Raw genomic sequence first — 25,192 nt, 5'->3', positions numbered from 1 at the left:
AGGCCATCTGCCCATTCTCCACCACTCTGAAAACGCACCTCCGGGTGCACTACTGCTTAGGGGATGAAGTCTACTTTCCTCTTGAGGTCCTCAGAAGGCAAGGGGACCTTATCACCCCATCAGCAGTGCGCCGAGAGGCGTGTTTACAGAGTGATGGAAAAAGGGGCTTGGCCTCTGACTACCTCTCAGCAATCCCAATGTGTGGGGCTTCATGGAGTTAACAGGTGGGCTAGATGGCTCCTAAGGACCCTCTGGAGTGAAGGGTACTTAATCCCCCAACCAAGAGCACACCAGGAGGTGTGTTTGCAGAGTCGTGGAGAAAAGGGGCAGGGTCTCCGGTGAGTTGCCGGCTTTGTTTTTTTTGGGGGGGGGTTATTTTTGGAAGGGGGCTGTGTTGCCCCCTTCCCTTTACCTTTTTGGGCCCCGGGGAACCCATCCCTGGGGCCTCAGTGATTTTTTAAATTTTATAATAAAAATAAAATAGATGGTGATCAGCACTGCCCCCCTCCCAAGGCTGATATATGCCCCGGGAACTCCATCCCCTGGGGCTGGACCTTTGTCTGTATTACTTTAAGGGAAGGAGGGCTGTGTGGTCCCCCTCCCCAGGCTGATGTCAGCCCGGTGACCCCATCCCCCGGGCCCAGCAATTTTGTAACCTTTTTTTTGATGTTCAAGGGAGGGTGGCAAGCAGCCCATCTCCCTGTCTATTTTTGGCCTCAGTGACTCCATCCTTCAGGCCAGGCCATTACTTGTATTTTTTTTATTGCTTCAAGGGAGGGGGCCGTGTTGCCTCCTTCTTGGACCATTTTCGGCCAATGAACCCCATCCCCTGGGACATGTCTAAATCCTTTGAGACCAGGGGGAGTATGAAGCCCCTGTGGTCCTGCTGGCTCCTACCTCCTGGGGGAGCAGGCATTGCTTTTACCCCCAGGGAGTTGCTAAGATGCTGGTCCCAGGGGGTAAAAAGTGAAGTGCTCCACTTTGAACAAGTGAGAGCAAAATTCTCTCACTTGTTCAAAGTGGAGCACTTGTTTGCTATAAGATGGCGGGAGCAATGGCAGATGGCAATGTCCCAGGAGTGAGCACCCCAGGACATTGCTTGAGCCGGCCCTGGGGGGTGGCAGTCCCAAGGGCCATTCAGGACTCCACAAGGGGGTTCAAGTGGCCCCCAACAGTATTGAAGTCCCAGGGAGGTGGTGGACCCGGGCCTGTGTGGGGGGCTGCGCATCTTTCAAAATTTTGCCATGGGTCGGTGGTGGTCCCCAGGCTGGGGGTTGCATGCCCCCCAGCATGTAAGATAATGGCAGTCCCTGAGGTTGCATGGAGGCAAAAGCCCCCCATGCACTTTTTTAATCAATAAAGCCTCTGGGAGATGGCGGTCCACGGGAATGCACTGGGCCCTCAGAGTCCGCCACATTCAATCTATAAGCCCCGGGGAGGTGGCAATCCCCAGAGCATGTGTGGGCCCCCACATCTAATTTATTAATTGAACCGGGACCTGGCCCATCCAAGGGCTTAAAGGAACCGAAGTGCAGGAGCGCTTGCTTAGTTTTTTTATAAACAATTCTTCCGAATTCGCAAATCCACTACGATCACGCCAAATTTCTTTGAAAATATATATTTGTTTTGGCCCTGGGGATTCCCGTTGGACTCCCTGAGCAGGCCTAGGGAGTCAGGGTGTTTCTACCCTGAGCGCTTTTCTTGTTTTTTTACGTTTATTTACCTATTTTCGTGTGACTCAGCTCAACCGAGTGACAAGATGGGAGGGTTTGTAGATCCTCCGTGTCCCCAGTTGTATACCTGAGAAATCTTAAAATTTCTGAGGAACTACTGGACCAAGAGCTACCTTTCTGCCACATTTGGTGTAATTCCGTTTAGCAGTTCAGGCTGTAGCTTAGTCAACAGTTTCCTATGGAAATGAACATGGAGATAACACATTTTGGGACCCCCCCTTTTTCTTGGGCCCGATTGACGAATTACCCCAAAACTTTCAACACAGCAGATAACCAGACCGTACCTTTAGTTTTGAAAATTTTGCAAAGATTTGTCAAACGACCCCAAAGATATTGGCAAAGTAGGTCCTAACTATAATTACCTACTGGCGACCACCAGTAGGTAATAATTTTCTATCTGGAAAAAACTAGGGCTGATCTGAAAGTGTTGAGTCATTTTAAGGCCTATCTCATTGTTTTCTGCAATTGCCATTATCAGTAAGTCACACATGAGCTGCCAATTAACAACATACTTATAGGTCATTGGTGTGTTACAAGATCACCCATCTGATTTCACCTCCATCGGGGGGACTGGCTCTGAGATAGATGAGAGCACCTGTAGCCGAGGAAGGTGAATTGAGAGCCCTGGTCTTACTGGCTTTGTCTGCCGAGTAAAAACCGAGTAAAAACCATAGACCATGAAAGATTTCTGTTCACACTCTAGGAAATTTGCATTAGGAGACAGTATTGGAGTGATTTAGTTTCTTTCACAAGTAGTCCTGGTTCTTTTGTTTAACTTCAAGATGCATACCATGCACTGTGATGTTTCTCAATCACACTACCTTTCACCTAGCATTTTTTACAGCGACATGGAAATCTTACCTAGGGTAATTAAGTCTCCTCATTTTGTATTATTTATGCACACCAACAAAACTTAATTGGTGTTGCGGGACTGACATTGCTAATAATTAAAGTAAATACATCGAGGGCATCAGCATCACAATTGGCATAATTTCTCTGAAAACTCAAAGCTATTAAGTCTGAGATAATACTGTTAGGAGGTCAGGAGTTACTTTGACCCAATGCCATCTGTTGCAATGAGTTACAAGCTTGCCCGCTGCCAGAACAGTTCTTAAATACTTGGCTTTAATGGCCAGCTCTACTTCGGGCATCAGATTACAGTCTCGTCCCCTGCCTGTTGTACCAGCTCATATTGCTAAACAATATCTTGCTCTTTTTAAAAACATTCCCATTCAACCACCCATGGTTTTTGACACATAGTTCTATCTACTAACATTTGTAGGCAGGGCTTTGCCCCCAAAAAATAATGCCTCTTTGAGCCTGGAATTAACTTGGAGAATTGCTTGTATTTATCCAAACTTTTCAAAGTTTTCATGTGTGCTGAATTGTACATCACACAGGCAAAATAGGAATAGTATTTCAGTACAAAACCTATGTTTAAAGCTATGCTTACACTACCGGTAAGGTTATCCCTGCCCCACCACCCTTGTAAAGCAGATGCATGTTGTCTGCACTGTGAAAGAGGGTGGATGTGATGATGAAGCATGCCACGTATTGTGGACGAGGGTCACCTTCCTTCTTATTCAAGGGGTTTATCTGTGGAGAATGCCCATCACAATGTCGGCTACACTAAGGCGGAGGAGCGTTGCCCCACTGCTTTGAAGCAGCAAAATAAAGGAAAAATAAAATGATAATAACATAATGTTATTATCATTTTATTTTGCCCTGGTGCAGCAGCCTTGTGTGATGGGCGGGTGGGGCAGGGGAGGAATGGTAGCACCCTCCTTTGTGTGCATGACTGTTTGGCCGGCCAAACAGTCATGTGCACTTTGCCTGTTCTCCATTACAGTCTGCATGGAAAACATGCCCAGGCCCTCAGTCTGTGGCTGAGCGCTATACCATGGCGCTCAGACCAATCTCAATGTTGCATTGCAGGGTTGTGATTGGTCAGGGGAGCCAGGCTGGCTGCTTCCTGTTCCATTTCAGAGGAGTGACAACAGAGAGACGTGGCAGTACAGTACATTTTTTTCTTGTTTTTAATAATCCCCTTACCCACCCTGCAACCCCCGATCCGTGCCGGCCACTACTGCCGTAAATAATATGTCACTGCACTAACTTTTAGGGGCTCCACCTACACTGTCTAACAGAACCTTGACGGACGCTAATGCCACCCGCTTTAATATATTACAATGTAATTTACGGACAGAATTATGCGATAAGAACTAAAGTTGATATTCCAATCGAAAAAGTTCAATAAAGCAAATCAAAGGAGTATATTTTTTGTTTCACAATAGTTTTCTTGCTCTGGTGGTTTTACGCACAAAAAAGGGTTTAATGATTACTTATTTACACATAGGACATCACTGCCTTACCATATCTTAGGGAATGATATAATGGCAGTTACAAGAGAAATTTTAGCATGTATAAATACCACTCCAAAGAGAATTGTCAAGGTACTCCAGCACATTAAAACATCAGAAGAAAGTTAAAATTCACACCATGCTGCAAACACAACATTACCTGCGTCAACAACATTAATCCAATAGTCCTCTTTAGACACACAGAACACCTCCAAGCATCTCACTGCCATTTCCCTTCTTGTGGACTCTTTAGAATTCAGCATTTCTGCGGGAGGTAGAAATTAAGTTGTCAATAATGGGAATTCAGAGAAATACAGCCTTGAATAGCTAAGACCACACTGGAGGTAGCTGGTGAACGCAACAATAACATTTTCTTAACTAGAATGTTTTGTAATACCATGTCTATTTACATGAATCAACAGGTCACTGCAGTCAGTCGATGCGATAAAACAGCATCATTTAGAGTTCAGTGCAATATCCAACAAGCATTGGCAATGCGATAGGTCTCACGTTTGAATAAGTTAGAGCTATTGGCATTGTAAATGACAATGTCTTTTACCTTTGTGTTATGGAGTGTATATATGTGGCGTGTAGTGGAATTATGTGGGTTGGATTAGAATTGTTAGTTGTGGAATTGTATGATGTGTAGTGGCTTTGTGGAGTGGAATTATCGTATGCAGTAGAATTATGTGGACAGTAATGATGTGATATTGAGTGTAATGGAATTGTGTGGGTTGGGATTGTGTTATGAAGTGTGATTATGTGGAATAGTATTTTGTGTTTTGAAGTGGTATGTAACGGAGTTTAATTATGTAATGTGCTGTTGAATTTTGTGGCATGATGTGGAAATTGTGGTGTTTATTGGATGTATGTGGTATGTTGTGTAATTGTGTTGTTGAGTTGAATGTGGTTTGGTGTTGAATTGTGTGGTGTGGATTGGAAGTGTTTGTAGTTGAATTGTGTGGGGTGGAACTGTGTGGATAATTAACATCAACTTGTCAAAAACAGTATATCACAGAAGCAACCATGTTCAGCAATCACGCAAGATGACCTATGCAAAAGAACAAGTAATGAGGAAGACATGCACACGAAAGCACACATACAAGGGATACACCTCCACTACTATAACCCTTACACACTGATCCTCACTTAATTTGTGTGTGAATAGGAGACCCATGTAGCAACCCTTAGTTTAGGCAGCACAGAGTAGTACTGCAAAACCTTTTGAAGGCAGCTGAGAGCCATGCCGCACACAGCCTAAAAACAAACAACATAAAAGGAGTAGTAACATAACATAATACAATGTATTTTATTCTTTAGAGGGAACGTCTCGTTGTTCCCAGTACTTGAATTGGAAATATAGAAGTGCAGGTACTCCCTCCCCTTTTCCGCTTATACTGGACCAACAGTTGTGGGGCTTGTATTCAATGGCGGTGCAAGAGGGAGGCACAGTGGCAGAAGAGGGAGGCACAGTGACAGAAGAGGGAAGCACAGTTGCAGAAGAAGGTGGCACAGTTGCAGAAGAAGGTGGCACAGTGGCAGAAGAGGGTGGCACAGCGGCAGAAGAGGGAGGCACAGCGGCGCAAGATAGTGGCATAGAGGCAGAAGAGGGAGGCACAGCGGCAGAAGAGGGTGGAACAGCGGCAGAAAAGGGAGGTACTGTGGCAGAAGAGGGTGGCACAACAGCAGAAGAGGATTGCACAGTTGTGCAAGACACAGCGGCAGAAGAGGGAGGGTCAGAGGCAGTAGAGGATGTGGCACAGAGGCAGAAGAGGATGGCACAGAGGCAGAAGAGGGTAGGCACAGAGGCAGAAGAGGGTAGGCACAAAGGCAGACGGGGATAGGCACAGCGGCAGAAGTGGGTGCCAGAGCGGCGGAAGAGGATGGCACAGTGGTGTAAGAGGTTGGCACAGTGGCAAGAGGGTGGCACAGCGGTACAAAAGGGTGGCACAGTGGTGAAAGAGGGAGGCACAGCGGCAGAAGAGGGTGTCGCAGAAGCAGAAGAGGATGACACAGAGGCAGACGAGGATGGCATAGTGGCAGAAGAGGGTGCCAAAGCAGCAGAAGAGGATGGCACTGCAGTACAAAAGGGAGGCACAGCGGTGTAAAAGGGAGGCATATTGGCAAAAGAGGGTGGCACAGCAATACAAAGGGGAGGCACAGTGGTGAGAGAGGGAGGCACAGCTGTGGAAGAGGGAGACACAGCAGTGAAAAAGGGAGGCACAGTGGCACACGATGCAGCACAGTGACTCTAAGTAAAATGGTGAATTGCATCTATACCTGTCTATTAGTTTACATATGTGTAAGGTTTGTTTATATAATGGTGTCGGTGGACTAGTACTATGCTGTTTATCAGCAGACATCCAACCCCCACCCCAGACAAAATACGCCATGTAGCTTGGTCAAATACGATGTGCAAAGTTATAGTCCCTGCCATTAAACATTTAGGTAAAATGATGTCGCAATATAACATTATCTATGTGCTTACAGTCCCAGATGCTGGAGTAGTAATACGATGTAGTAAAAGTTCAATGCTATTTATCGTTTTTTCTAAAGAGTATTTAAACCGCTACATTTTTGAATTGCCGAAAACTATATACATATTCCCCAAAACAATGCTACTCCACCTAAATGTGTTCCAGTAAAGCTGATTGGTTAATGGGAGTGGTGTTAGGGAGAGTTATAAAGGGAGAGCAAAGGTGTATGATTGTTAAAGTCCGCAAAGAATTTTGTGGGAGGCAAGAGAGCAACAAAAACTGCAGCAACACAGCTCGCCCTAAAATTAGAAGATTGATGCTTGTCTTTGGTTTGGTTTGGTGTACATTTTCCCAGCAGTTTTGGTGGAATTTAAAATAGAAGGAAAATATTACATAGAATCTGTTGTTCATTGACTTATTTTATTAATCTGGTAAACTAATTGCCCAAAGTTATACTTGCCTTGCTTTTCACAAAAGGATGGTTTTGTAAACTAAAATTTAAAAATTAAATGAATGGCGCTGCTTAAACATTATTTGTGGCTGTTACGATTAAGCTAAGAACAAAGTTGTATTTTTATTTTGCTGCTTCAATTTGTTCTGCAACCTACATGGGCTTATTGTTGAGGGCACCGAAATCCAATTTACATGCAGATAGGAGAAGGGCTTCATTTACCAATGTGGCCTATGAGATAAATGAAAGTGATCTTGTGTAATGTAATCTCGTACTTATGCTGATTCTGCACTATATAAACATTTCTTTTTAATGGGATAAAGGGTTTGGGGGGATGGGTGGGGAGTGCAGCTCCTGTGAGATCATTTATGCCCAACTACAGTTTCATTGAACTACCCTGCTTGTATATTATGTATTTGATGTGTATTGGCTTTTATTTTAAATTAAATCCAAGCCCGCTGTTCTGACTGTTTGAGATTTTTTACATGAGCATTTTTACATTAACCAGATGAAATCATATTTTGTGAGCTTCTTAAAGTTTACAGTGACACATTTTAAGAGGATAAACCCATTAAAACCAGGCATTGTTCGAATTCATGGTTGAAATCAGAAACATTTCCACTAACACCTGTTTGGGAGTATTTGATTGGATTCCGTGAAGGTGCTGCTGGTTTCTATTTTGAATGCTAAGTAGCTGTGCGCTGCCTTACTGTGATGTTTTATACCATGCAGCACCTGCTAAGAACATTCCAGGAGATATCGGATGAAACACTTTAGTGAATACTGATGTGTTTACGTTTTCTTTTGCCTTTCCTTAAAGTATATAATTTAAAAAGGAAGCAATGTTGTCTTTGGGTGTGCTTAAATCAAATGACTTGCACATACCCCATTCCTGGGATATCTGACATTTATTTATTAATTGCATTTATTCAGGAGAACGTACAGGCATTTTGTTCTGTTCTTAGTGTTTGCAAAAGGGTAGTTCAATGTTCTCTCCAGTAGAGCAATTTCAACTGCGTATGCCCATTTGTGATCACAGCTGAAGGGCATGGCATGCATATAATAAAAAAACTGATTTTGGGACTGAATTAAAATTGTTAATTTGCTTGCATAGAAGGACACTGCACTAATAGGATGTGAACTCCTTTTAAAGTTTATGTATGAATGGGAATTGACCTTAAAGCGATAAAACTAAACCTCCTTTCCTGTCATCAACCTTGCCATCTTCCATGTGACTCTGTCACATTGTCTTTTAGATCGATCTAGACAGTGTGTGCACTGTCTCTTCGAGACCTGCTGTAATCTCTGTGTACTTGTAGTTCAGCCCCTTTCTTGACAATGCTTTTTATTTGTCTATGTCACTGTCCTTTAAAAATCCTTGCTTGCTAGTGATCAGCCTGCCTCTTAGTCCCACCTTTCGCTCTTCTGTTCCTCCCACAAAGCAGGGACTAAGTACTGTCTCATTCCGCTATGGTTCTTTATCTGTTCCCTGGGGGACTACTTTTTTAGTGGTTTCCTGCTCTGTTACTGTTTGCCTGTGTTTAGCTTCAGCGCCCCAGCTGCTTACATTCGAATATAGCATTCTTCCTCCAATCTCCTTTTATGCCACCGTTGTATTACTGTTGCCTTTTTTTTTACTGTAATCTCCCCCACCGTGACTCCTGCTTAGTTGCTTGTATTTTTATAATTTGGCTTTTTACACTTTTTGATCTCCCCCATTATTTGGGCTTTTTCTAGTAGGATATGTGCTTGGTTTGGGCTTCCTTTTATTGGGGATTGGTCTTTTTTTTAGGTTTGGCCAGCAAAGGGTTTACGTGCAGCCCTCTCTCTCACCTGCCTTTTCATTGGTTCCTGTGCAGTCCACGTACTTTTCCTCCAGTGCTATTGGCTGTAGCGGATTTTCCTGTATTGACCAATGCTTGTTTAATTTACCTTCAATTTACATTACTCCGTCTCAATGCTTTTTATGTACGTTTGTAATATTATATAGTAATGATATAGCATGGGCATGGGGTCGATAATGGGAGTTGCCCAGATTCACAGGATGTTGAGCCGCCGCTGAGGTTCGAACACTGACCCCCCACCCCATGTCCCGAGTCAGCTTTGAGGCAGCCCTCATTGGGTTAAAGGCGGGCTGCTTAGAGGGCTTGTTCTGATCAGTATTGGTCTCCTCTGCTCTTGGAGTTTCCATTTGCTTACCTTCAAGGATTGGAGGCATAACTGCTCCATTTTATTTTTTGTTTTAAAACAACAAAGGCTCTAGCCTCACTGAGACCTTTCCCAAGGAGAGCAGGGAAATTCAGGGCCAAATGTACACTGCAGTTCTCAAAGGCTGCTCTGCACACCTTTCCCTCTTTAGCTGCCTCGCCGGCTCTGCGGGAGAGCCTATTGGTGGAGGGAGTGGGGTAGAGCCAGGCTTGGCGCTCTGCAGGTTTGTTTCTTGGGTTTTGTTTTTGTTGTTGTAATCCCCTCAATTGTCGTCTCTGAACTCCGTGCCCTCTTTGTGTTTTTTGTCCCTCTGTTTCTCTGTGGTTTGTGCGCCAACACTCAACTTTGTCTCCTTCACCTTTCTCTGTGTCTCATGTCCCAGTTGGCCCTATTTTTGCTTTGCAAACTTCCTATTTATGCCCTCTTGGCCCTTTGTTTTACACTTAATGTCCCTTCAGTGTGCTTTTTGTCCTGCTGGGCATCGTGGTGCTCCACGTGCTCCACCCCCAGGACTTGGTAGTACATTGCATCTTCCTTGTACTGTCATGCCACCCAGGCAATATATTTAAGTGGCATATCCACCCAACCCTTGCCACAAGGCTCTTTGTGAGCCTTCCATCCCTCCTCTTTCTTAGTGCCCCGCTCTCCTGTTTTTTTGCACATGCCTGTGGCTCTCTAGGATCTTCATACTCACGGCTATTGTGGCACTTTGTGGCCCTTCCCCAGCTCTCTTAGGGTCAGATGTAGGTAGGCGTTTACCGGGTGGTAACGGCCGAATTCGGCCGTTACCGACCGGTAAGAGCAATTTGACATGTAGGTCCCTGTATTTTACAGACTCGGTAAATTTACCGATAGGTAAATTTACCGAGTATGTAAAATACCGAGTCGGTATCATTACGGATTCCGGTAAATTGGTATGTAGGTGGGACTCTTCTGAGTCCCACAAGCAGTACAAAATCGGTATTTTACCATCAAATACTACTTGATGGTAAAATACCGTTTCTGGTGTGCATGCACATGTGTGCATGCACACCTATGCCATATGACAGGCAGACCTGCCCTTAGGGCAGGTATGCCTGCCACATGGCACCCGAGCCTCTTTTGGGGGTGCCAGAGGGTGTCAAAGTGACACCCCCTGCACCCTTGTGACAGTCGGTATTTTCCGATGTGGTAAATACCGACCGGTAAATGCCCAATCAATCCTATGGGCTTCAAAGCCCATAGGAATGAATGGGCATTAACTGGTCGGTATTTCCCGCATCGGAAAATACCGACTGTTTCCGATTCGGTAATTGCACATCTGCATTTACCTACATCTCGGTACTTTTATTTTCCGACCTCTGAAATACCGAGTCGGTATGACTCGGTATTTAAGAGGTCGGAAAATAAAATTTACCTACATCTGGCCCTTAGTGCTTTGTGGCCCATTCTTAGCTATGATAGTGCTTTGCGGTTTCCCTTGGAGCCCGGCTCATTAAGTCTTTTAGGGCTCCATGCCAGCCCTCTCTGTGTTATTCTAAGTCCTTTGACCTGCTGTGTCAGTTCAGTGTTTATGGTAACTTGGTTCCTGTAACCCAGTCACACCCCTCGTTACTTGGTGTCCGCAGTCACGGCCCTCCGTGCTTGGTGCCATAACCTCGAACCCTCTAGTTTTGTGTTCTAGTGTGCCTACATGCCTACCCCATCTGCACTCTCTCACCTACCCAGTGGTGCATCCTTTATCTTAAGTATGAGGCCAGCATCTACTTTTCTGGATATAATCTTTTATGCAGTCTGCTGCTGTGTGAATAGAAGGTTTTATCATGTGCCTCCTGATCCATGTGGTTTATTAGCTTGCTTTGTGCTTGAATGGTTGGAGACCTGCTGACTGTAACCATTAGACAGGAAATGGAACTAAGTAAAGTTGCTTTGTGTTTTCCTTTTTCTAGTTAATCGGAATCTGCCAACTTGTTCTGCAAAGGAGGATTCGAGAAGCATGGGTACAGTTAGCAAGATTTTAAGACCCGTACAGTACCTTACTCATTGCCCGTGAGGCGTCTTCGTGTGCACTCATTCTGAGTCACGAGATTGTTTGCAGCCGATTGTGCTAATTTCGCAAACTCACCATTTTTCCCCGTGCACTTTCTGCAAAGCAGTGACTTGTTAAATGTGCATGGAAAAACTTTCAGAACTAAGGAAAGTGTGCAGACTTTAGGTGCAGTAACAAACATGTTACTTACCATCGGTAATGATGTATCTGTAAGAGACATATATAGTTATAGATTCCTTACCTTAGAATTTCCCCAGACTGCATACAGATAATTTCTTTAGTAGCAGTACCTCTGCGCGTCGGTAGGTGGCGTTGGTCAACTCTGTGTCACTGTCGTGGTCGCCAGGATGACGTTACAGCGTCTACTTAGACGCCGCCCCGCGCGCTGACGTCATTTATGACATGACTTTCCACGCCAGAAGCGCTGAGCCATGCAAGATACTGGCTACTGGTGCACATAACTAGGGCCCTGTTAGGAAGTCCCTATCCCTAGAAAAAGGGTGGAGCGGTAGGGAATCTATAACTACATATGTATCTTACAGACTTACAGATACATCATTACCGAAGGTAAGTAACTTGTTCATCTAAAAGACACAGTAGCTATAGAGTCCTTACCTTAGAATAGATACCCCAGCAATGCCAACCCCGGTGAAGGGTCTACAAACTAAGTTCACACCAGGAAGTCCTGGAGAACAGAACGTCTGGGAAAGCTGTCTCTCCGGACTTAGCTGTCCAGGCAGTAATGCTTTGTAAACGTGTGCAGGGATGCCCACGTGTCTGCCTGGCAGATGTCAAACAGCGGAACTCCATGTCCCAAAGCACTAGTGGCTGCCGTTGCCCTGGTAGAGTGGGCGTGGAGTCCTAATGGTGGTTCCTTTATTGCCAAAGAATAGCAGATCTTGATGCATAGGACAATTCATCGAGAGATGGTACATTTGTGCACTTCCCTCCCTTTCATGGTGCCCACATAACCCAGGAAGATTTGATTGTCCACCCAGAAGTCTTTAGTGCGCTCAAGGTAGAATGACAGCACACGTTTTGGGTCCAGATGGTGGAATCTCTCATCTTTGGAAGGGTGCGGAGGTGGGAAGAAGGTGGGCATTGTGATGGTCTGACCTATGTGGAATGAGCTAACCATTTTGGGCAGAAAAGAGGGCCTAGTACGAAGAACCACTTTCTCCGGATGGACAGCAAGAGAGGGAGTTTTGGAAGATAAAGCCTGAAGATCGCTCACCCTGCGAGCAGAGGTGATGGCAAGCAAGTAAGCAGTCTTCAAAGTAAGGAGATGAAGAGGAAGTGGCTCAAAAGGGGCACACATAAGATAAGTGAGGACAAGATTCAAGTCCCAATGGGGCATTACGAAAGAAGAAGGAAGAAAGAGATGAGTAATGCCCTTCACAAATCTGTTAACAATCGGGGACTGAAAAAGAGAAGGCCAAAGAAAGAATGTTATAGAGTTTTTTTTGTTATGTTATGTTATAGAGTTTTTTATATAGCGTGCAGCTACTCACAGGGAGTGTCCCGACGCTTTCCACCCTCAGCTCATAATGAGATAACACAACACAGAATGAAGAGGAGAACCTCTGAAAGAAGGGCAGAAAGGCTACCGACAGTCTTTGCTGTGCACCATGCCACCAATTTGTTCCATCTACAGGCATATACCATTTCAGTGGAGGGACACCTGGCTGCCAAGATGATGTTACAAACTACGGGAGGAAGGGCGAAAGCTGTCTGCTGTTGCTGTTCAATCTGCACGGGTTTGGGTGGAGGACTGTCCCATGCTGCTGCGACAGAAGATTCTCCCTCCTGAAGAGGCAGTTTCTTCGGAGGACAGATGGCTATGCTCAAAAGCTCAGGGTACCAGACTCTTTGTGCCCAGTCCGGAGCCACAAGAATGACTTTTGCCCGGTATCACTTGATCTTCTTCGATGAATGAGTGCTGCCTCGGACACTCCAACGTGCAGAACTGCTGAAATTGCACGTTCTCTTTGGTGGCAAAAAGATCTAACCAAGGCTTTCCCCACTGACACAAGAGACCTTGCACCACCTCTGGGTGAAGGCACCAACCATGATCCAACGTGCCCAGCGGGCTGAGTTCTTCCGCCCTGGTGTTCAGGGAACGTGCCAGGTGTAGAACCACCATTAAGAAAATGGGGTATCACCCAGCAAGGCCACAGGACCTGGGTATCAAAGGGTACAGTTATGAAATGGTTCTAGACTTCTTTTCATAAGTTTATACAGATAATCAATCAAAGAAACTTTTATATATATACTTTATAGGACTTAATCCTAAAATAAAGAAAAACACACGTAAAAAGCCAAATGCATTTCAAATCTAAAACAAAGAAATAGTACCCATAATTAATTCAGAAAAACAACTTTGCATAGAGATATATTATTTCTCAATTTATTATACAATAATATACACGTATTCATTAAAACAAAGAAATTTGAGAAAATCTAAACGATGCTGCTAGGTGCAGTAGAAAGTGCCAAAGTGGTGCTCAAGTGATAGGAAAAAATAAAAACTTTGTGGACGTTTCGACCCTTGTGCATTGGTGGGAGGATCAACACCTCAGCTACGGGTCTTTCTCAGGACAGGGAATGGGAGGGAATCTATACATATAATGGTAGACACAGCACCCCAATCAAGGAGGTTGGCCACCAATAAATGGTGTGCTCCAAGGGTCGAAACGTCGACAATTCCCTCCTATTATGTAGCCTGAACCCCTTCTCCCTTTCCCCTTTCTTTAGATAACGCATTCGATCATTCTGAGTAATTACGTGGGTCAAGCTCCTGCGAAGGGATTTGTACCTGTTTTTCAGGAATTATTGACTAATTCTTTAGAATTCAGTTTTTCTTCAGGGCAGTCGGAGTACGACTTTAGGTTGTGGTCGTGCTCCAGGCACCAGAGACACACAAGGTACGGATCAGTGACCGACATCAACTTTTGACAGGGTACACAGGGCTTGAAACTGGACTGACAGCTGGACATCCCTCTGGCACCAGGAGTCAAAGACTCAAAAAGATGTCAACAATAGTCGAAAAAAGGGTAAGTCAAAAAGTGAGTAAGGGGCACGCTCTCTCCGGATCTGCTCTGGCTGGCGCGGAAAAAGAAAGAACTGACATCAGAATGCAGAGGCAGCGTCTAAGTAGACACTGCAACGTCATCCCGGCAACCATGATGCCAACGACAGACGCAGAGTCAACTGACGCCACCTACCGACGCGCAGAGGTACTGCTACGAAACCATTTCTCCTTGTAAATCTGAGAACCAAACAAGACCGTTATCTTGTTGAGTTACCATTAATGTGCTGTAACTTACATTTCCAGGTGAAAGAACACCACGTCTTCAACCATTCCGGATTCTTGCCATCGTCCAACCAGTTATCACGGGTGAAAACCTAGAATAAGGATATTGCCAGAATACTTTGCAGGTCCTGTTACATATGTGTGCATTATGCCTGTCCCTCTTTTGGCCTGCCAGTTTTTCAGCGCCCATCCTCAGTTTCCTTCCTCCTACCATATCACCCAAGGAAGGTGAAAAAATCAATCCCGGTAGTGGGGCCCACCCGTGGGTGCATGTTTTGCATACTGGAGCTTTTTTTTCAGGCACCCTGTGTGCGCATTTCAATTTTGTGGAAAGGCCCGCCTTCTGTACTGAGCTGTCTGTGCTGTTACAAATTGTGCCTTATTGTGCCATTCAGGTGATCACCCTGCGCTTGGGTCTTGGCTGATCTGGTGAGGGTGGGACTGATGGCTTATGATTCACCTTGAGGCTTGTAGCTTGGCTGATATTTTTGAACTCTTGTTAGGTTTTTGTCGTTTTCCTTTCTCAACTTCATGCCTATTTTTAGTACTGCACTGGTCAACCGAGAAAATGGGATCGCTTTGGAATAAACACTAGCTTGCCTAAAATAGACGCTGATTAGCATCCATTTGTACCTCTCAGTCTAATTAGAAAATAACTATTTACAATTATAATGGTGCGCTCGAAGAGGAAGGCAGTTTCACATATTTGTGTTTATAAATTCTATTTTGCTTTGTAACTCGCAGGAAAAGGCAACCCAACATTATCGCATGTGTAAGGAAATGAGGTGGTGACAATCAAATGGCGTCAGTGTTACTAGTCATGGTGAGGAAACGTTAGCTGAGAGAGATACTTTTTAAGCAGCAAGTATCTCTAGGACAGACACAGAGGCGTCTGAACCCTTTTTTCAGGTCAAAACCTAACAGACAGTGCTCTAACACACCATGCATACTCAAGTGACACCATACTCAGAGTCAGACTCAGGAGGATCAGAGATGATGGAATGACTCAGGGCATGGACGTGACTACTTCAAGCACTGACACCAGAAAATGGACGTTTTCAAATTCACTGAAACCAACATATTTTGTGATGACTTTGAAGTGACCTAATGGTAAACAACAGACCTACACAACTCTGAGTAGTGGTGGCAAGTGACAGCGGTACATTGATTGGACTTAATTGGGACATTGCCCCATCAGGATTCAGGCAAGCCGGGCCGAAGACGGCTGTAATGCCAGAAACCGGTCCCCGGAAGCTTGTTTCCTTCCCAGTGAAAGAATTGGCTTTGTAGTTTGGTTTGCCCTGTTCCCATCATGCACTGGGACAGGAACAGACTAATTTGCATGTAGCCAGGTTCTGAGCTGGGATGGTGCAGTGAGCTAAAAAACGGTGTTGGATCTAGCCCTGATCTCTTGACTGAGTGAGAGTATTCTGCTTAATTCAGAAAATCTGTCCATCACCACCCCTTGTTGTTTAATTATTTTGTCCTCCATAAGCGTGGAAGGGTATACTCAGATGTGAGTCCCTTGCTCATTGCACCATCAGGATTCAAGCAAGCCGGGCCGAAGACGGCTGTAATGCCAGAAACCGGTCCCCGGAAGCTTGTTTCCTTCCCAGTGAAAGAATTGGCTTTGTAGTTTGGTTTGCCCTGTTCCCATCATGCACTGGGACAGGAACAGACTAATTTGCATATAGCCAGGTTCTGAGCTGGGATGGTGCAGTGAGCTAAAAAACGGTGTTGGATCTAGCCCTGATCTCTTGACTGGGTGAGAGTATTCTGCTTAATTCAGAAACTCTGTCCATCACCACCCCTTGTTGTTTAATCAATCAATCAAAGCATTTATATAGCGCACTACTCACCCGGAGGGTCTCAAGGCGCTAGGGGAGGGGGGTCCGCTACTGCTCGAACAGCCAGGTCTTGATCTGCTTCCTGAAGGCGAGGTGGTCCTGGGTCAGGCAGAGGTGGGTCGGGAGGGAGTTCCAGATCTTGGCGGCGAGGTAGGAGAAGGACCTTCCCCCTGTGGTGGCTCTTCGGATGCGGGGGACTGCGGCGAGGGCGTGGCCGGTCGATCGAAGCTGGCGTTTGGGAGCGTAGAAGTTGAGGCGGCTGTTGAGGTATCCTGGGCCTTGGTTGTGTAGGGCTTTGTGTGCGTGGGTGAGGAGACGGAAGGTGATTCTCTTGTTGACCGGGAGCCAGTGCAGGTCTCTCAGGTGTCTGGAGATGTGGTCGCGGCAGGGGATGTCCTGGATGAGACGTGCTGAGGCGTTCTGGATCCGCTGGAGTCTCTTCTGGAGTTTGGCGGTGGTTCCGGCATAGAGGGAGTTGCCGTAGTCCAGACGGCTGGTGACAAGGGCCTGGGTGACCGTCTTCCTGGTCTCGGTGGGGATCCACCGGAAGATCTTACGTAGCATGCGCAGGATGTTGAAGCACGACGAGGAGACAGCGTTGACTTGTCTGTTCATGGAGAGGGAGGAGTCCAGGATGAAGCCCAGGTTGCGTGCGTGGTCCGTTGGCTTGGGGGTGGTGCCCAGGACGGGGGGCCACCAGGAGTCGTCCCAGGCGGAGGGTGAGGATCCCAGGATGAGGACTTCCGTCTTGTCCAAGTTCAGTTTCAGGCAGCGGTTCTTCATCCATTTGGCTACCTCTTTCATTCCTTCGTGTAGGTTGGCTCTGGCGGTGGCGGGGTCGTTGGTGAGGGAGAGGATCAGCTGGGTGTCGTCGGCGTATGAGATGATGTTGAGGTTGTTCCGGCTTGCGATGGCTGCGAGGGGGCTCATGTAGACGTTGAAGAGGGTTGGGCTGAGCGAGGAGCCTTGAGGAACGCCGCAGATGACTTCGGTGGCTTCTGATCTGAACAGGGGGAGGCGGACTCTCTGTGTCCTTCCGGCGAGGAAGGAGATGATCCACTCCAGTGCCTTCTCCTGGATTCCGACGTTGCTGAGGCGCTGCACTAGGGTACGGTGGCAGACAGTGTCGAAGGCCGCGGGGAGGTCAAGGAGGATGAGGGCCGCTGTTTCTCCGTTGTCGAGTAGGGCTCGGATGTCATCAATGCTGCGATCAGGGCGGTCTCGGTGCTATGGTTGGCCCGGAAGCCAGACTGCGAGAGGTCGAGGGATCCGCTCATCTCGAGGAAGGCGGCCAGCTGTTTGTTGACGGTCTTCTCGATGACTTTTGCAGGAAACGGGAGCAGCGAGATGGGGCGGTAGTTCTTGAGGTCGGTGGGGTGGGCTGATGGCTTCTTTAGTAGAGCGCTGAGTTCGGTGTGCTTCTAGCTCTCCGGGAAGGTAGCGGAGTTGAAGGAGGTGTTGACGATGTCCCGCAGGTGGGGTGCGATGACAGCGTCGGCCTTGTTGAAGACGTGGTGGGGGCAGGGGTCCGTCGGGGATCCGGAGTGGATGGAGTTCATCGTGCGGACGGTGTCTTCGGTGCTGATCGGGGTCCAGGCACGGAGGGTGGTGGTGGGGGGCGGTGGTTCAGTCGTGGCGTGCGTCGGTTGAGTCCTGAAGCTGTTGTGTATGTCCGCGATCTTGTTGTGGAAGTAGGAGGCGAGGGAGTTGCAGAGGTCTTGCGATGGGGTGATGTCGTTGTTTCCAGCGTTGGGGTTGGAGAGCTCTTTAACGATGTTGAAGAGTTCCTTGCTGTTGTGTGCGTTGTTGACAAGTCGTTCCTTGAATGCAGTCTTCTTGGTGGTGTGGATCAGTTGGTGGTGTTTTCGGGTGGCGAGCTTGAGGGCGGTCATGTTGTCTGGTGTTGGGTCTCTGCGCCAGGCTTTCTCGAGGGCTCTGCAGTTCTTCTTGGAGCTCTTGAGTTCGTCGGTGAACCATGGGGCTTTCTTGCTGCCGGGTCTGCTAGGCGGAGTCCTCAGAGGGGCGAGGTCGTCTGCGCAGTCGCTGATCCACTTCGTGAGGTTGGTGGACGCTTGGTTGGGGTTCGTTGCGCTGGTGGGTGGGTTCTTGCTCAGGGAGGTCGTGAGCTGGTCGGCTGTGATCTTGTTCTAGCTTCTGCATGAACCTGTTGCTGGTGTTGGTGGATCGTGGTCCTTCTGAAGCTGAAGTGGACCCAGCTGTGGTCCGTCTTGTGGAGTCCGGTTGTGTGGCTGAAGGCGATGTCCTTGCTGGATGAGAAGACGGGGTCGAGTGTGTGTCCGGCGTAGTGGGTGGGGGTGGTCACTAGCTGCTGGAGTCCAAGGTTAGCGAGGTTGTCCAGCAGGGTGGTGGTGTTGCGGTCGTTGTTGTTCTCCAGGTGGAAGTTGAGGTCCCCGAGGAGGATGTAGTCTGCGGAGGGGAGGGCGTGCGGGCTGATGAAGTCGGCGATGTCCTCGCTGAATTGTGTGCGTGGTCCCGGGGGTCTGTAGATGAGGTTGCCTCTGAGGGTGGTCTTGGGGTTGATGTGGATCTGGAAGTGCAGGTGCTCGGCGGGTGCGAGGGTGTTGTCGGTGTTGGTCGTGATGCAGATGGTGTTCCTGTGGATAATGGCGATGCCTCCACCCGTCTGGTTGATGCAGGATGATCTTGTAGCCGTCAGGGATGGCGATGGCGATGTCGGGCGCTGAGGAGGCGTTCATCCAGGTTTCATTGAGGAAGGCGACGTCTGGAGCTGTGGTGTCAAGCAGGTTCCAGAGCTCGACGGCGTGTCTGTGGACGGAGCGGGTGTTGAGCAGGATGCACTTCAGGTGGCTGTTGCTGTTGCTCGTCGTGGTCTTGGGCAGTGCTGGAGTGGTGCAGGTCCGGATGCAGGTGAACTTGCAGGAGTTGCAGCAGAAGGGTCCGTGGGTGCGTCTCGGGGTGGCCCGGTAGCAACCCGGGTTCGGCCGGCGTTGAGTGCGTTGAGTTCGGTGGCGTCGTAGGTCCGGCGGGTGGGCTGGCGACTGCGGGGGCCAGGGGTCCTGGCACTGGGCGTGGTCCAGGCGCGGATGGGCGCGGATGGGCGCAGACGGACTTACCTTTGGCGCACAATTGGCGCGCCCGCTGCGCGAGCGCACGATCGCCATTTATGGCGAAGTGCAGGGAGGGGGGAGCAGCTGGAAGGCGGGAGCGGGGAGGAAGGGGGCTATGTTGCTGGGTGTGTGTGTGCTCAGTGCTGTCTGGCTCAAATTCAAAGCAAAGTGGTGGATTGGTGGTGGGACTATTGTTGAAGGTAACTGGAAAGAGACATTTAGCCATGCTGCCTCTGAATCTTCTCAGTGTACTCCTTATGCAGTTTAACTTTTTTCTCCTTGATTCTTCAATTCCATTTTTGTTTTTTAATCTACAGCCCCCCTTACAATGCACCAATATGGAAAAACAATATAACATACTCATGCTTCACTTATCATACCAAACCGCATCCCCCCAGACACCCAAGATTGATGGACAGTCCAGGAGGATCGCAGATGCGACTCCCAATTTGATAGAGTATAATTTTTTCGCTTTAATCATTAGAACTGAGTGTGTTGTTTATGTTTACTTGAATCCTACAGATATTTAAATTTTATATATGTGCTATTTTTCAAAGCTCTGTACCACAGAACATAATTTGACTTGGTTCGCAAGGCAAGAATCTTCTTCAGTCACCCATACGCAGTATTCAATGTTTTTTCAGACGAACATAATTGACAGCATCATCCTTCAGGCACTGTGTTGCGTCAAAGGTTACACTTGTCCACTTGGTAGCTAGAGTCAACATTATTTTGTAACTTTTACTAGCTCACCATTTTGATTATTTTAATTTAGCATTGCATATCATATTTCCTCTATTGTCTCTCTTATTCATATGTACTAGTAGTCTAGTCTCTGGTGACTGTCTCATTCAAGCTTGCATATCATAACAGCATTAACTCCGTTTTTATTTCAATTTGTTTAGATGAATATTCCTTATCCTTCAGTTTGAGTTTGTCTTGGGGGGGTTCTTTCACTGTTAGACTAGTGTGCAAGCATTCTGCTACTACTACCACCACCATAGCACCTTGGGAAACAGTGCAGCCATCATTTCATCTCAGGTAAGAGAGAAGAACCGTGGGTGATTTATTGTTGAACTTCAATATTTCTAGATACAATGGAACTTCACACACCCAACCCCTCCGAGTCCTCAGGGGTTAATATAGTTGCAGACTGCGGAGACTAAGAGAGAGAGTAGAAGGACAAAGGAGGGTACCACATAACTATTTTGTTGTTGTTACACTATCAGCAAATTTTAAAAACTGGCTACGGCAAAGGCAGCAGTGCGCAGTAAAACAATAAATCCCCCAAAAATTCAAATCATAATTAGGGCTCCCGGTTTTATGGTATTTATTTTTTTAACATTTCGGTCTGTATTTTTCCTTAATAATTTTTTTGGGCCATTTTATCTGTATTTATCCATATTTATTTTGTGTTTTGCGTTTAAATGTAGTTGAAAAACTGTATATTTCCATATTTATTTAACTGATAGACGCGCACTCATACTTTGATGCCTGTTCTGTTTTAGCTATTTAACACTGTCAAATATTACATAACAATGCATCCACTGGTAAATACAAACATTGTACCATAAATGTATGTTAACATATGCCTTTATTTAAATACATTTCATCCTCTTTTTTTAATTTCCCATGCTGTCCATTTGCTCAGCTGCTGGCCTATAATTCATCAAAGACAGCATGAAGAGTCACTTAAAAGGAGCAACATTTCTGTATTTATCCACTTTTAAAAATAAATGCAGAAAGAAAGCAATTTGTTTTCTGTCTGTATTCATGTGTAAAAGTCTGTAAAAACTGAAAACAGGGAGACTTAATCATAATGTACAACTATACGAATTTGTTTCCCTAACAAATCTACATAAACTAGTAAACCCACAACTGGCACACCCCCCTTCCTAACCCCAACCAATGTCCAAAGTGGTTTAAAAGTCCAAAAACAAAATTGTCCATAAAGAAATAAGAAAATCCAGAAAATGCCTGAACTACCACATTCCCACTCTCTCCCCAAGCCCCACACACCAAATAAAAGATTAAAAAGGGGCAAAAGAGACCTAGAAGCGGGCTGGGAGCTTCCTAATGTGCCTCTCGAAAGTGTCTAAACCGTCCTTCTGCTTGGCTTCCAGGCATGCTAGCCTCTGCTGAATGCAGTGCTGAAATGCTCTAAAATCGGGGAGAGCAGCTGTGGTGGAATGGCGGGGGCAGCTGCCTTGGGACTGCAATGATGAACTACCACTGAGGCCAGGCTGCGGCCCGGGGCATTTGCAGCTGCTTCCGCCTCCTTCTTCGCCACCAGTAGCTGATATTCATCCTGATGGCCTCCACCTTCCTCTGGCAGGTCCTTGCTGCTTCCTCCTGACTGTTAGGTTGTATCAGATTGGCAGGAGTAGTTATGTCAAGAAAGAAAAAGACAAATTGTCGACAATACACTTAGCAAAACACCTAAAATTATATAGTGGCACAGTAGCAGTACATTTGTTAGTATCCTTGGGCCATTCGATTTTGATGTGATTAGAGTTTCAAGCATTATGCAGTATGGAGTACACATGTATTCTTCTCTCTCATGTTTAACTACATTTATGTAGGCATGCCAGCTCAGCTGGCACTCTAGACAGACATACTTGTATCTTGGTACTTTGCTACTGTCTGCAGGTGGGGCAGCGGTACTAGACAATTATCTTTTTTTCTATCATGGCCATGCTCTGTTAAATGCCCCAATATCACCCTGATTAAAATGCCGATGAATAGTTACTATGAATGATATATGTCACATGAGGAAATACTAATTATTAAGAAGACAATTATGCAGACAGACATCCTCCTGCCTGTCCATAGGAAAAGCAATGCACTACAACATAGGGAAAGGATTAAGGAACAGGATATTGTATTTGGCATGTTCATCACAGACTATTCCATCCACAAATTGCAAAGCCACCTACTCTTAGTCCCACTTTACTCCCTGGCCTCACCCTCCGTCACCACATTTGACAATATTTTTTTCAACAAAATAGAATTGCTTGGCAGTAAGGAAAATATTTATTAACTTAGTCCACTGCAGGTAAATTAGAGGGTTTAGGCCAGATAGGTAGACATTTCATTGATCATCATCAAGTGCCAAAGCTTTTGCTAGTAATTAATCACGTTGTTTGGCAATTGAACTGTTGTAATCCATTACGGAAGCAATAATGAAATGAAATTGTCGCATTTGATATAGCGCACAGCAACTCAAACTAGAGTGTGCTGGCGCTAGGAGACAGGCAGATGGAGGATCCCTGAGCAAGAGCTAGTTTTAAAAGAGCAAGGTTTTAAGATGCTTCTTGAAGGTTCGCAAGTCTGTAGTTGCTCTCAGAATTACTGGCAGGCTGTTCCACATCCGTGCACCCTTGAATCCAAAGAATATACCCCCTATATGCGCTAAGCGTATTTTGGGTATGAGGGCAAGATTTGCATTTGAAGATCTTAAGGATCTAGTTGGATTATGCATTTGTTTAGATAGCGGTCTCCTTTCCCATGAAAGGCTTTGAAAAAGATCACCATAACTTTGAATTTTATCATTTCCTTCATGCGCAGTCAGTGTAAGAACCTTAAGATGGAGGTCATTTTAGAAATGGGTTTGGATCTTACAAACCTAAAGGATCGGTCCCAGGCTCTTCTTCTATGCCAATTGTCGGCCTCCAAATGGAGAACTATGTGTGGTGTTCCGCAAGGCTCCTCCCTTTCCCCCCACCTGTTCAACCTCTACATCCTCCCCCTGTCCAGTCCCTGAAAGACAGGAAGGTGACTATCTTCAAGTACGCGGACGACTACAACAGCTCTTCACGGTCGACAATTCACACAGCTCAGTCACCGAATTTCAGGCCACCATGCGGCACATTCAACAATGGATGGACCACAACCACCTTAAATTGAATCCTGGCAAGACGGAGCTAGTACTCACAGGAGGCAGTCACAAGTTCTGGGGCTCACATTATTGACCGCCAGTGCTGGGATCCCAGCCTACTCCTTCCCCTTTAGCAAAAACACTCGGGCCACCTTAAACAATGATCTCTCACTTAAAACACATGTTGGCTCGGTAATCTCCAAATACTTCTTCCAATTCCAATTACATGCAGGAAGCTTTGACCCAGGTTGTAATAGCCACCGACTTGTCACACCTGGACTACGCTAACTATGTCTACTTGGGCATGCCTCTCTATCTGCTCAAACTGTTGCAGATATCACGCTGCCAGACTGATTCTACGACACTCCAGATGGCAACCAGCAGCACCCCTGTTATGGAAACTGCACTGGCTTCCCATCCCTCAACGTTACGCATTCAAAACAGGATGCCTGATCTTCAAATCCTTGCATGGTCAAAGTCCCAAATTCATCGACAACCTGATACTCAGGCACACCCCCTCCCACAACTTGCGCTCAACTCACCTCTTGCTCCTTTTCACCCCCACGTTCAGGCAGAAATGTCTAGGAGGCTGCCGATTTGCAACTCTCGCCCCTAGACTGTGGACCTCCTTCCCCCAGAGATCCGGGCATGCACTGACCTTCTGAAGTTCAGAGGGTATCTCAAAACCTGCCTATTTGCGCAAGCTTACAACTGAAGTCTCCATGGGTAAGGATCAGAGCCTTTTTTTCTACAGCGCCATGAAACCACCCGGTGTACGTGCGCTTTATAAGTCATTCTTAATTTTAACATTAACATTAACATTAAAATTGCTCTGGCTGATGCATTTTGAACCACTTGCAGGTGCTGGACAAGATAGTCGGCCAAGCCAAGGTACAGACTGTTGACATAGTCTAGTGTCTAGTTTTGATGTCACCAAGGCTTAAACCACAATCTTCCTACTGTCCAGTGATAGTAGTGGCAGGAATTGCTTCAGCATGCTGAGTGTGCCAAAACAGGCGCCTGTTAATGTTTGGATCTGTGAACGCATGGAAAGAGCATTGTCGATGACAATGCCCAGGTTTTTTACCTTCTCCTTGGCTGAGAGCGGAGGTGACAAATCCTTTGGCCACCAAGTGCTCCAATTATAGGTTACAGGTTGACCAAAAAACACAACTTCTGTTTATCAGGATTACTCTTCAGCTGATGTATCTTGAGCCAATTGAATACCTTTGTGAGACAAGATCTGGTATTTGCACCATCAAATCATTCCTTTGTCACAAGTGAAAATCAGCTGTGTGTCATCCGCATATGAGACAATTTTGCCACCTTCTTATTCTACCAAAGGTGCAAGAGTTGATAAGTATATATTGAAAAGAGTGGGACTAAGGATAGAGCTCTGGGGGACAACCACATTCATAGCGGGAATGGGGTATGTGAAAGGGGGTAACCAAAATGTCTTGTGATCTGTTTTCCAAGAAGGAGGACATCCAAGTTAGAGTGGTCCCGCTGAATCTAATGTTCAATAGTCTACCGAGAAGTGTCATGTGTGGAACCGTATCAAAGACCACTGACAAATCGAGTAAGATCAAAACTGCTTTTTCTCCTTGGTCTAATTTTTTGGGATAAATTCTGTCACTTCCAACAAAGCACACTCTGTACTATACTTTGTCCTGAAGCCTGATTGTGAATCGTGTAATAACTTCCGGTCTTCAATGTGCTCTAGGAGTGCTGTGTTTAAATGTTTCTCTATTGCTTTAGAGTAGGCGGGAAGGAAGGAGATAGGCCTGTAGTTGGAAGGATCATTATGA

At 46.3% G+C, this 25,192-nt stretch overlaps 1 protein-coding gene across 1 annotated transcript in view; it reads right to left on the bottom strand.

Annotated features, from left to right (window-relative positions):
- Positions 1-25,192, bottom strand: part of ANKAR (ankyrin and armadillo repeat containing) — a 1,392,657-nt gene that overhangs the window by 580,435 nt on the left and 787,030 nt on the right. Inside the window, exon 15 of the mRNA XM_086955361.1 lies at positions 4,254-4,358. Coding sequence (XP_086811487.1) covers positions 4,254-4,358 — 105 coding nt within the window. The remainder of the gene's footprint in view (positions 1-4,253; positions 4,359-25,192) is intronic.

The sequence above is a fragment of the Lissotriton vulgaris genome, chromosome 2_1, assembly GCF_964263255.1.
Source record: "Lissotriton vulgaris chromosome 2_1, aLisVul1.2, whole genome shotgun sequence".
NCBI lineage: Eukaryota > Metazoa > Chordata > Amphibia > Caudata > Salamandridae > Lissotriton > Lissotriton vulgaris.
The sequence above is the reverse complement of the archived record's forward strand: the minus strand, read 5'-3'. Positions and strand labels throughout refer to the sequence as shown.